The sequence below is a fragment of the Megalobrama amblycephala genome, linkage group LG9 (genome assembly GCF_018812025.1).
Source record: "Megalobrama amblycephala isolate DHTTF-2021 linkage group LG9, ASM1881202v1, whole genome shotgun sequence".
Lineage (NCBI taxonomy): Eukaryota > Metazoa > Chordata > Actinopteri > Cypriniformes > Xenocyprididae > Megalobrama > Megalobrama amblycephala.
Window position 1 is genome coordinate 30205867 of NC_063052.1, and position 13573 is coordinate 30219439.

At 40.9% G+C, this 13573-nt stretch overlaps 1 protein-coding gene across 1 annotated transcript; it reads right to left on the reverse strand.

The window, feature by feature from the left end:
• Window positions 1–1356: 1356 nt before the first annotated feature.
• Window positions 1357–11962, reverse strand: si:ch73-233f7.1 (uncharacterized protein LOC100537710 homolog). Its single transcript, XM_048202727.1, has 4 exons — window positions 7095–11962; window positions 5157–5215; window positions 4585–4703; window positions 1357–2344 (listed from the first exon to the last, which is right to left on the reverse strand). Exons 1-4 carry the CDS (start codon window positions 9612–9614, stop codon window positions 2013–2015), a joined length of 3030 nt encoding a protein of 1009 aa, XP_048058684.1. The 5' UTR covers window positions 9615–11962; the 3' UTR covers window positions 1357–2012.
• Between the last annotated feature and the right edge of the window lie 1611 nt (window positions 11963–13573).

Below are 13573 nucleotides of genomic sequence, written 5' to 3' on the forward strand. Positions count from 1 at the left end.
ATTCAAGTTCCTTTCAATATCTGTTTATTGTCACAATCCTATCCTGAGCCTCTGTAGTAAAGTAAAATGGGCCCATATGACAGGACATATGCCCTACCCAGCTAACAGAGAACGTTCTCAGTACTTTGGCTAATGTTCTGGCATGTTACGAACAAACGTTCTTCCAGTAACATCAATTGAAGGTTTGTTCAGAGTTATCCGGTCTTTAACAATGTTCTCAAAATGTTAGCACAAAAACGTTATTTATACATTGTTCATGGAACTTTTTTTTTTTTAATTGGACATTAATGTTTTTAAATGTTACTACCTGTTTCAGAATGTCCAGAGAACATTTAAGGGTAAAGTTCCCATAATGTTTACAAAATGTTCACAATGTGAGTGAAAACTGAGTGTAAGCACAGCGGTGACTCACAAAACCATCATAGCGTCACTGTGACATCATAGAGATTTAGTTTTCCCTGCCTGTCACATGACAAGTAGTCTGGCTTGGACAGGAAGAACTGGCCAACCTCTAAAGCAACTAACAACTGTTTTATTTTTATGTGCCATTATAGGGAGGGGTTCATCTGAAATAGAATGTAACAGTCGGGTTCTGGAAGTAAAAATCCCATTCATGTTCTCTAAAGGGGAACTCATTTTTAAACATTACTTATAAACCTTTAAAGACCTACTGTGAGTTACTAGGTTGTTAATCAATGGTATATGTTTTTGTTAAAGCCATCATAACACATTATTTCAACATATTTTTGAAATAATTGTGTTCAACAGCTGAAGTCCTGGTGAAAAACTACATTACCCAAGATTCTGCAGCGAAACCTCCTCCAATCAGAGAATCGCAACAAGAAAATCACAACTGCATTCTCCCATGAAGCATCACAAATTGCAAAACAAAGTTAATCTCCCTATGCTCTCAAACTATAAAAAGTGATTTTGCAATAAATGTGAAATATATACATATTTCACATTTATTGCAAAATAAAATTAATCGCATGTAACATAAAAGCTTGTTTACATAATATGTGTGTGTGTGTGTGTATATATATATATATATATATATATATATATATATATATATATATATATATATATATATATATTTAGTAGTATATAGTATATCACAATTAATCGCATGTAACAAAAGTTTGTGTGTGTGTTTGTGTGTGTGTAACAAACTGTTGTTACATGCGATTAATTGTGATTAATCGATTTAACAGCACTAATATATATATAAATCATTGAATTATATATTAAATTATATATATATATATATATATATATATATATATATATATATATATATATATATATATATATATATATATATATATAATTTTATATATAATTCAATGATTTAATTCAATTATGTCATCCGCAATGCTTCATGGGATTGTAGTTCTTTCCCTCCTTAAAGACATTTGACTTTTTGTCCAATTTTTAAATACGTTTTGGCTTCAAATCAACATTTGTAATGTTGTGATTCACCCTGTAGCTGGTTGTTTTGGTTCATGGCTTCTAACTTTTTAACAAAGACTTTTCTTTAAGATCCCAATGGGGAAAATACTTCTTGAACAAACTCCACTGAAAAAGTGGGCAGCACTGTTGCACTCTATGGTTGTATGGAAAACAGAAGAAACTAGGGGAGATGTTTTTGAAACTTTGTGGCAAGGATTTCTTTTCTGCTAAAAATAATACTTTCACAGACAGAAAACAAAGTGGACTATATAGTTCCACTTCTGAACAACTCTTAACAGCTTTCAAAGATGTCAAATGGCAAATCCAGTGATCATAATTTTACACTGGCATCATTTTTTTCCCCCAGTTTGGTTAATACAAACCTGTACACCCCAAATCATGGAAGTTGCATTGCATTGCATGTGCAATATGCATCAGACTGTGGCGGTCTTTGAGCGAACCACCGGATGCTGAGACTACATGATGAGTGCTATGCTTTGGTAACAATAACAAGTCACTCTTTTTGTTCATCATCACTGATTAGGTCCTTTTGTCTTGTTTTATTCATTATATAAGTCATTGTTGATGACATCTGCCCCCGTGTCATCATGCGGGTCATAGCTGCTGGGAGAGATGAACCTACGTTTCTTGCCAAAGGTGGAGAAAGAGTTGTGGACGTCAAGCTCGCTGCGGTAGCTGGGCCGCAGGGTGCAGAAGCCGGAGGGCGTGCCGGGGATGTACACGTTGTGCTGGTAGTCCGGTGGAGGGTGCGGGTGGGTCTGCGCCGTGGGCTGCTGTTGCTGCTGCAGGTGGTGGGTGGGGTTGTGTTGGGGTGTGTAGTGAGGCGTCCACGCCCTCTGAGAAACCCCTGCTGGAGAATGCATCCGGTACTCTGGATGGTTAAAAAAGAAAAAGAGAACTTACACTACCAGTCAAAAGTTTGGAGTAATTGCTACTGTTTTTGAAAGAAGTTTCTTCTGCTCACCAAGGCTGCATTTAATTGATCAGAAATACAGTAAAAACAGGAATATTGTGAAATGTTATTGCAATTTAAAATAACTGTTTTCTGTTGTAAAATATTATAAAATGTCATTTATATCCAGTGATCAAAGTTGAATTTTCAGCATCATTACTCCAGTCTTCAGTGTCACATGATCCTTCAGAAATCATTCTAATATGGCGATTTACTTCTCAAGAAACATTTCTTAATATTATCAATGTTGCTGCTTAATATTTTTGTGGAAAGCGTGATACAATACCGTTCAAATGTTTGAGGTAAGAAGTTAAAGGATTAGTTCACTTTCAAATGAAAATTTCCTGATAATTTACTCATGTCTTTCCATGTCCATGTCCATGTCTTTCTTTCTTCAGTCGAAAAGAAATTTTTTTGAAGGTTTTTGATGAAAACATTCCAGGATTATTCTCCTTATAGTGGACTTCAATGGCCTCCAAATGGTTGAAGGTCAAAATTACAGTTTCAGTGCAGCTTCAAAGCGTTCTACACGATCCCAGACGAGAAATGAGGGTCTTATCAAGAGAAACCATCACTCATTTTCTAAAAAAAAATTAAAATTTTTATAAATTTTAACCATAAATGTTCATCTTGAACTAGTTCTCTTCTTCTTCTTCTCTATTAGAATTCCGGCAGTGTAGATACTGCTAAGTGTATTACTGCCCTCCACAGGTCAAAGTTTGAACTAATTGTTATATACTTGCACTAGCATATTGTATATGACAATTTAGTTCAAACATTTCCCTCTCTGTTTTCTTTCTCTGCTGATCTGATGCTCTTCAGATGCTGATTGGAAACACATCCTCGTTACTTCATTCATTGGCTCAAGCAAGAAGAGGGCCAGCAATAAAAGCAGCCTAAAGACACACAGCAAGCAGAGAGATTTGGAGGTTTTCCTCCCCATGTGGACTTCTTCTCTTCTACCCCAGACATGTTGCCAATTGTTGTTTTTCTTTAGTTTTTCTTTGATGTTAAGTAAGTAATCTTAAGTGTAAATTGAACATGTTGATTTGTTTCTGCCAATTATTTTACTTGTTTTCTGTTATTTGGAAACATGTAGGGAGGTGGGTACCATTTTCTTTGTAATTGCTGTTTTTCTTTTCATTTTCTTTTTGTTATAGGTAATTTTAGAAGATTAAAATTTATTTAGGATCTGTTATTATTTTGGCCTTGCTCTCTCCTGAAGCTTTTGTTTCCTATTTTCTTTTTTTTTTAATAAATTATGCTTTAGTTTGAACTTTGGTTGGCAATGTTTCTTCTTTGAGCTGGGATTGGAGATGAGAAGTTCCCCATGGTCTCTTTCATTTTTTGTTACTTTTTCCCTTAACCCCTAGACTTAAAAAGTGGAGATTGTAACAATAGTAATTGATAATTAAGCAGCAAATCAGCATATTAGAATGATTTCTGAAGGATCATGTGACACTGAAGACTGGAGTAATGATGCTGAAAATACAGCTTTGATCACTGGAATAATAACATTTAAAATACATTTAAGTAAAAAAAAAATATTATAAATTGTAATAATACTGATAAAATACATGCTGCCTTGGTGAGCAGAAAAGACTTTCAAAAACATAAAAAAAAAAAAAAAAAAAAACGTTATTATTCCAGACTTTTGAACGGTAGTGTAAATGCTAGAGATTTCTGAACATCTACACCAGAGCCCAATGACATAATTTAAAGTACTGGTTTATACCTAATTCGCTGGCTTTAATGAAAGCAATACCTTTAGTAGCTCCTACACCAACACTATTTCTTCTTTGAATAGTCAGTTTCATGTCAGATCATTCAATTGCTGTTTCATATTAACTGCTAAATGCATAAATGACTCTGGATCAAGGTCTGAGGTATGACTGTTATTGTATAAAAATTAAAAAAAAAAAAAAAAAAAAAAGGCAAGTCTCTTCAAGTAATATTAACCACAGACCTTTTAACCACAAATCGAAAAAGGCAGAAAGCCCTGAATAATATATTCCTCACTATTACACAGAAATACAACAGATTCAAAGTTTGGACCATGAATCTGAACATGGATCACCTAGTTAAAATAGCTAATTTTCTGTAAAGTCTGTAATTTGACTCATTAACAGGAACAAATAATGTGATGTAGAAAGCTGTACCTTTCGAGCGGGTTCCCCAGGTCCAGTACTGTCCGGCAGCCATTTGACCCACATAATTCTCTGGTTCGGCCTGCATGGCTTTACGCATCAGAGTACCATCCATGTTCACAGAGTTACAACTGCAAACAGATGATGAGAAATTAGGCTGACCTGAGAGGTAATGAGATATTTTGATACTCCAGAACATGTGAACAAATTCACACATGAAGGATCATTTTGGGAACATCTGAGTATGTCTTTAACAGGACAAAAACAATTCATACATGTTTATGTACATGTTTTTATTTTCTAAAATGCAAAAAAAAAAGTTATTTTCAAGAGTTTGGCTGCTTGGGTTTACATGATATGCATTTTGACAAACACTGTATCCAAAGTATACATTTCATCCATTCATGCATGACCTCAGCATTGCTATCCTCATGCTTTATTGTTTGAGCTATAGTAACACTTATACTAATATTATAAACTTATATCTGTTTGTATTATATTGTGCTATTATTAACTTTATAACAATATAACAATAGAAGTCTATGGTGTATCCCCATTTATAGACAAGTAAATGTGTGTCTTACCTTTTCAGAGAGGAGGTTTGATTTTTGGTGAGGGCCCAGTCAGTGTTTGCTTGTTTCAGCTGCAACACATAGAACAATCATAATTGAGAATAATGAATGATTGCATACAGTATAACAAATATGTAGGATAAATCACAATCTTTCCATAACCCACACACACAAAAAAGTGGAAGTTGTAAATAACGCAAAGATTATTGAAGTGTTTTTATTGTATACAATTGCTACAGATGTTCAGGTAGGCACTTTTAAAGATATTCCTCAAGCTTTAAAGGGATATTGAATGCCTCCTTGTGGCCAAAAGTGTGAATTGCGCATCATTTCTTTCAGAACTGTGGTGCCTTGAGCAATGACTGTAGAGTCACGGTCTTCTCTTTCATCCTCAGAGACGCGGCGGGGGTGGAAGAGGAGGAGGAAGAGGAGGAGAATGGGGGTGTTATTTATTCCATGTCAAAGAGAGAGAGAGAGAGAGAGAGAGAGAGAGAGAAAGTATGGATTCCACGCTCTATTAATTCGCTTAGAGACTTTCATAAGGAGAGCTCCATGTAAGCTTATTATTAGAACGGTTCTTCAAAATACCTTCCGTAGATAATTAGAACACCGACATACGATTTTAATCTTCAAAGGAAACCGCAGCGGGCAGGAAATTAATTTCGAAAACGCATTTAACTGTCCGACGAATTCAATTTAATTTAATTTCTTGCTTTATTTTAGAAACTCTTGTGCGTTTGCATTTTCCGCTGGAGCTCTGGTGAATTTATAACGAATTTTCGAGCTTTAATATATTCCCAGATGAAATTCTGTTTAAGATCTGCTCAAGAGCTCCGAGTGAACACAATCTGTTTGAGCTTTTTTTATACCCTCAAGGGCAGAATTTGTCCTAAATGTGTTGTCCAGTGACCTGCCCAGTAATTAGGGTATAATAGATGCTTCTATATTCTATCTGAGACATAAAGTCCACAGATTTAATGGACGCCATAAATTGTAACTCTCTCAATGGACGAGTTACTTATGAACTTCACTGACCTACGGCAAGGTGACACCTATCTCTCCAACAGGTCACCCTGACAATTGAATAACAACTAAAGTGAGCATGTTTATATTTTACAGCCTGATGTTTCCACCTAGTGGATATTAACAGAACACGCACACAGTTTCTTCCTCGCTCTCTGGTTCTCATTCTGTGAGGGCAAAGTGGCAGAATCTACAGGCGCGACACGTCTCCATCGGCTCCTGCTCGCTCCCTAATGCTTTCATTTCCCAGCCCCATTATGGAAGAAACCAGTCCGCGTCCGTGTGCCATTGTGTACTGGATAATTAGCTTGTAGTGTGTGTGTGTGTGTGTGTGTGTGTGTGTGTGTGTGTGTGTGCGCCCGCCCTTGACATTTAGTTGACCAAATTTATATTTTAGAACAAGAAGCTGACCGCATTCAAATAAAGAATAAAAAGAATAAACAACGTTTATTGTTCTTTTTTGTACATTTCTAAAAGCAATTCCGTTACACAACATTTTAAAAAGATTTTTACACACACACACACATATATATATATAGAGAGAGAGACAGAGAGAGAGAGAGAGAGAGAGAGAGAGAGAGAGAGCTCAGAAAACAAAGGAAGAACTGGAGAGAGTGCTAAAAGACGCGCATTGTCCTAGGTTTCTCTGGAAGATGCTGCTGTCTACAGACGCTCGTTCACTGTCAATCAAGGTCATTGATCGACTTTAGAGGTCTGTTTCTTATCAAATAATTAGCGCCCTCCAGTTCTTCTTCTGTGTATTTATAGATAATCGATAGCCAATTAATCTCGTTCACAAATACATAATTCACACTTCTGTTCTGTGCACAAATGATGCCCTTCACGAAAGTGACGAAACTGATAACTCGATGAACATGTGGATGTTAAATAAAGAGAGAGAGAGAGAGAGGGTGAATGTAGTTTTACCTCGTTCGGTGTAGTCGCTCCGTTGTTCACGGATGAGCAGCGGCTCTGTGAGCTCAGCGCCAGGTTGTCCGCTCCTCTCGCCGCGTTATTTCTCGGTGTGCCAGGACTGCAAGGCTTGAGAAACATAAAGTCGCTCTTTGCAGATTCGGGCGTCAAACACACTTTGTAACAGTACGCTTGAGAGAGATTTCCAGGATTGCTGTTTACCTCCACGCAGTTCGTGGGCACTTTCGCGCCGGTGGAGATCTGCAGGTTGAGATTCGACTTTTTGAACACCTCGGCGGGCGGCTCCGGTTCGAAGCTGCAGCACGCGGCACCGAGCGAGGAGAGCGCGTAGCCGCCGAGGGAGTCGTGGTCCTTGTAGCATTTCACGGCCGCCAAAACGATGATGGCCACGAGGAAGATGAGAGAGACGGTGCTCAGTGACACGATTAAATAGAGCGCGAGGTTAGACGGGGGCTGGGGGCTGAGCGAGAGGTCACCGAAATCGGACAGCGACTCCGGCACGCTGTCCACCACCGAGAGAATGATGGACACGGTGGCCGAGAGCGGCGGCTGTCCGTTGTCCTTGACCAGTATGACGAGTCTTTGCCTAATGGCATCTTTGTCCACTAAGCGGCGGATCGTCCTGATCTCCCCGGTGTACAGAGCCACGCTGAACAGCCCGGGATCTGTCGCCTGCAGCACCTGATATGACAGGCGAGAGTTTTGCCCCGCGTCCGCGTCGAGTGCCGTGATTTTAGCCACAAGGTATCCAGCGTCCACCGATCTGGGCACCATCTCAGTGGCCACGGTGCCGTTTCTCGGCAGTGGTGACAGGATGACCGGCGCGTTGTCGTTCTGATCCAAAACAAAAACATTGACGGTCACGTTGCTGCTGAGCGGTGGGAAACCGGCGTCCTGCGCCTGCACACGGATCTGAAAGTTCCGGAGCTGCTCGTAATCGAAAGAGCGCAGCGCGTAGATGTTGCCGTTATCGGAATTGATGGAGACATAAGTGGACACGGGCATGCCCTGAATCTGACCCTCCAGGATGGAGTAGGACAAATACGCGTTCTGATTAGAGTCAGGATCGAATGCGGTCACCGAGCAAATGGAAGCGCCCGGGGCGTTATTCTCGGTCACATATACAGTGTACGAGGGCTGAATGAAGCGCGGCGGGTTGTCGTTAATGTCAGACACTTGAACCAGAATCGTCTTTCTGGTGGACAGCGGCGGCGAGCCCAGATCGCGCGCCGTGAGGGTGATGTTGTACTCCGAGACAGACTCTCTGTCGAGAAACTCGCTGGTCACAAGTGTGTAATAGTTTTTAAAAGAGGAGTGCAGCTGGAACGGCACGTTTCCGGGGATCTGGCAATCCACAGCTCCGTTCTCTCCGGAGTCGCGGTCCATTACACTGATCACGGCTATCACTGTGCCCGGCGGCGCGTCTTCCTGAACAGGTGTTGACACAGAGGTTAATATGACCTCGGGCGCATTGTCGTTCACGTCCAGAATATCAACCAGCACTTTACAGTGCACGGCCACGGCGGAGGGACCCTTGTCTTTCGCCTGCACGTAGAGCTCGTACACGCTGGCCCTCTCATAGTCAACGATTCCCTTCACCCGAATCTCACCTGAGTGAGAGTCCACGCTAAACAGCTCCCGCACCTTCAGAGGCGCGTGCCCGCTGAACGAATAGGTGATCTCGCCGTTCGCGCCTTCGTCCAGGTCCGTGGCGTTCAGTTTGAGCACGAGCGTGCCTCTCGGCGCGTTCTCCACCAAGCTGACCCGGTATACGGAGCGGTCGAACACGGGTACGTTGTCATTCGCGTCCAGCACAGTTACCGTGATCTGAGCCGTGCCCGAGCGCAACGGGGAACCACCGTCCACGGCCGTGAGCACCATCTCGTGCGTCTTCTGCTGCTCTCGGTCCAACGGCGACTGCAGAACGAGTTCGGCGAACTTGCTGCCATCGTTACGGGTCTGAATGTCCAGCAGGAAGTGTTGATTGGCGCTCAGTAAGTACGAGCGGAGAGAGTTTGAGCCCACGTCAAGATCCTGCGCGCTCTCCAGCGGGAACCGGGAGCCAGGCGCAGCAGATTCCGTGATCTCCAGATTAAACTCGCTCCACGGGAAACTGGGAGCGTTATCATTCACGTCCAAGATCTCCACCTCGACCCTGTACAGTTCCAAAGGGTTCTCAATAACCACCTGCAAGTGCAAGAAACAAACGGGACTTTGTTCACAGAGCTCCTCGCGGTCAATCTTCTCATTCACAAACAAAATCCCGTTCTCCAAATTCACCTCTAAATATTGTTTTCTTGCGCCAGATACAATCCGGAATCTCCGCGAAGACAGTTTGGCCACGTCCAAGCCCAAGTCCTCTGCGATATTTCCAACGAAAGCCCCGTGCTCCAACTCCTCTGGAATTGAATAGCGAATCTGCGCCAAAACCCGGTCCAGAGCGCACGCACACAAGAGCAGACAAACAACCTGCCCTGCCAACGTCCATCGCCTCCTCGGAAGCCTCCGGTCCATCTTCCTAAAATCAGATATTCTCAGCTGCGTTCACAGAGAAGATTCATGTTCAGCTGTGAAAGACTCAAACAAAAACAAAAAACATTTTCTGTACACAACACGCACTCACATTATTTTCTAAAGTGGAATAAAAATCTTTTTAAAAAGTGCAAAAGTCGTCGTTTTAAAAGAGAATGGAAACTTGGAGTCTCTTTTGGGTTGTGCGCTTTGCGCGCAGCGCAGGCAGTGTGTGAGCAGGAGAGGCGAGCGCTTTGATTTTCCAGTGTGTTAGACGCTTTGAGGAGTGTGTGAGACGAGAGAGGGAGGTGGTGTGTGTGTGTGTGTGCGTGTGTGTGTGTGTGTGTGTGTGTGTGTGTGTGTGTGTGTGTGTGTGTGGTGGGGAGGGATCGTATTGGCGGACGGCGACATGAGAGCACGGAGCATAATCACTGTACAGACACGTTTAACTCGAGAGTTACCGAGCGCGCGTAATCACTATGAAATAAGTGAGACAGTAATCTACGAATTAATGCTTCGTTTTATAGGGCAGTGCAACTTTCCGTTTCTGAAAAGCATCAGTCCGTAGTTTGTTATTCTAATACACTAGTAGTGACCTTGTTTAGTGGGGTGATAGATAGATAGATAGATAGATAGATAGATAGATAGATAGATAGATAGATAGATAGATAGATAGATAGATAGATAGATAGATAGATAGATAGATAGATAGATAGATAGATAGATAGATAGATAGATAGATAGATAGATAGATATTCATTCATTTTGAGCCAGGTGGATTTCAAGCAACCTCAATCAATCAATCAATAAACAAATGTTTATTAAATTACCAGATTGTTCATTGCCTAGACTGCCGCCAGTGTCCCATCAAAAAGTGACTCCCCTCCCTTTTCCGTTCCTTTAAGAACGCGGTTGGATGTATACGTGACGTGACCCGCTGGTCTTGTAAGTTCTTGTAAGCACAAGCTATATGATTACTGACATATTTTCGCATATGATCCTGCGCAACAAAACAGATCGGGTGACTTATAAGATTATGGATTGTAGAAGTTATTGTTTTGATGGGACAAATCCGAATCGTGTCTTCTGAAGGAGTGACACATGTTCCCCCAAATCTAATCTTTAATTTTCATGGATAATCCTCATGACTCTAAAACCATTTTGTGCACCAGTCGATGATGCGCGCTCCCCACGAGCATCCTCGGAGGAATGTTCTAATTAAGAACGCGCACGACTTTCTGTCAGACACACAATCTCTCCCTCACAGCAGGCCCACACACACATTGTTGGAGTTTATAGTTCATCATTGTAGGCACATCTTGAGGGGTGAGGGAAGAACCCTGCTGGGGAAAACAGAGAAGAAGAAAAAACATTAAAAGTGGGTGTGCTGTTCTTACCAAGCTGGTCAACTCTGATTTGAAGTTCAAGTGGGTTTGAGACCCTTGTCAGACAGTCAGATTGGCTGACCAGGGTCAAACACCAACTAGATCGGGTCAGGTGAACGCCAAATTACCATCCTAAACTAGTTGAGACCAGCAAACCACGTTAACCTGTTTTTATATCAAGCATATTCTTATGTTTCCCGACATTTCGGCCTCCTCTGACCCGTCTTGTCTCTGCAGGGAGGTGAAATCCTCCACCCAGGTTTAAATAACCGCAGAATACAATCTGCTGTCAGACTTAACCTCCAGCAGATGGTAAAGCTCCAGCAGAAATGATTACATTTGAAAAAACAGGAGTTCCTCCGCTCTCGACTTCTTTTTAATTAACGGAGAGACGGATTAGTGCTCGGCTATCCGGGATCAGCCGTTCTTCAACAGAAGAATACAAATGTTTTTGGATAAATAATCCCCGGCGCATTTCACGGTGCCCGTCACATTAACATGCATTACACGAGCCCTTAAGCCCCGTTTCATCCGCCGGCTTATTGTCCACAGGGCGCGAGAGTGCCATTACTTTCACCACAAGCTCCATTTAAACTCACTCACGGTAACCTTGCAAAACCCCTGTCTGTCTCTGTTGAATACTTTAGTAAGAAAAGAGAGAGACGAAAAGAAAGGGTGAGAGAGAAAGTGACATTGGCCTTTCATATATTTCAAGAGAATAAAAAACACAGAGACTGAAAAGGATGAGATCACATTAACAAAAGACACCAGAATGTAAAGTCTAGACTCACATGCGAGAATACAAAGATAAGGAGACGCAACACTGCTATTGGGAGATTTCACCAATCTCAGTTCACAAATAATACTTTCAAAATAAATAATAAAGAAACAATTTACAAATGAGGTGGTATAATTAAGCTTTTATGAAAGAAATTAAAGAAAAGCTATGATTAAACCTATGATTTTGATTTTTTGTGTGCTGTTTGGATCTTTGGAGACTCATTCAAAAATGGTCTTTGAGCGCCCTCAGATGTTCATATTGGGGTGTTGCATATATATATATATATATATATATATGCTACATATAATTTTATGCCTTTATGGCAATAAAAATAATATGTCGTGTCTTACATCTTATTTTTAGTACGTCGAATTTATCAATTTAAACGTAAAACATATGTCTTTCAAATATGCAAGACATGCTGAGAAGTTTCATACCGAACCCAATTTAACCCATATAGCCTAATTACTAAACAACAGACATTTACTAACAAAAGAGCAAGATATCACGGCACCAAACTTAAAAACGTTGGACAGTACCCGAGGTCCGATCCCTGGTCACCCATGAGACTGCGTTTCTTGATTGAAAGGAAGTAACCACTGAGCTAAACCGACGTGAGAGACATGTGTATCAAAACTGACTTTAACACACAAGATCAGCACGACAAACAAATGGGCGTGAATGACTCAAAGGAAGCAAAGAAATTAAGGTGCGTTCACGCGGCCTCGTAATTCCTGTAGTTACGAGATTCTAACTTGTAAAAAGCGTTCACGTCCTCGTAGAGATCGTAATTACAGCTTGTAAGATGGGAGTTTTCTGAAAGCTCCCACATGTACCACGTGGCCGCTGTACCACCTGACCGCTGTAGATTCATTTAGGCGTTGATAGTGGTGCCATGGAAACGCTTAATTCCCAGTCAAAGGACGTGAACAGCTCCGAATATAACGTCACGTGTTGTCATTTCAAGATACCAGTAAATACGAGGTGACGTGAACGCAGCTTTAGCCACCTGGAATGGACATGTTGCTAACATTTTCCTTTCAAGACTGATTGAATCAGTGTCCATTAGGCCCGATTCAAAAATCTCTACAACATGGGTGATATGAGATTAAAACATACTCTCTTCTTGGCTTGTCCATGTACTCTGATGTCAGTTTGTCTTCTATAGCAGTTGATCTGAAAAAACAACAATTATTAATATTTCACACAAAATTAATATTCAAAAACAGGCATCAAAATGATGATTAATGATTGTTTTCTCTTGAAGTAGCCTAATAAGTTTCACTGTTTGGAATGAACGCTGTTTACTTTCGTTTTCAACTGTGAAACAGTCATGCGCGTTTGTGTGTTGTGTTGATGTTGTGTTAAAGTCGGTTTTGATAGGTGCTGCTTTCGCGTTGGTTTAGCTCAGTGGTTACTTCCGATATAGAAAGTCAACCCTCTCATGGCCGCTGGGCAACCGGTGACCGGGGAACGAACCACGGGCTCTGTCCAACGTTTTAAATTTTTTTGCTGCTGTTAAAATCGTTTTTTGCATTTTCTACACTGGTTTGTCTAATTAACAAGTATTCATATGCAAGACGAGTAAAACTAAGAATAGGCCCTATTAAGAGCTCATCGTGCAACTTTTATATTAGCTGTTATTAGTAGCCTAATGTTAATTTATTTAACAGAAGTCAAGTGTCATATAGGCCAGATCGAAACTCCAAAACAGAAAAGAAATATGTGTAAAAAAATTAAGACAGCAGATACTGTAATAGCCTAAACAATGTCGTTTATAACATCTAAAATATGAC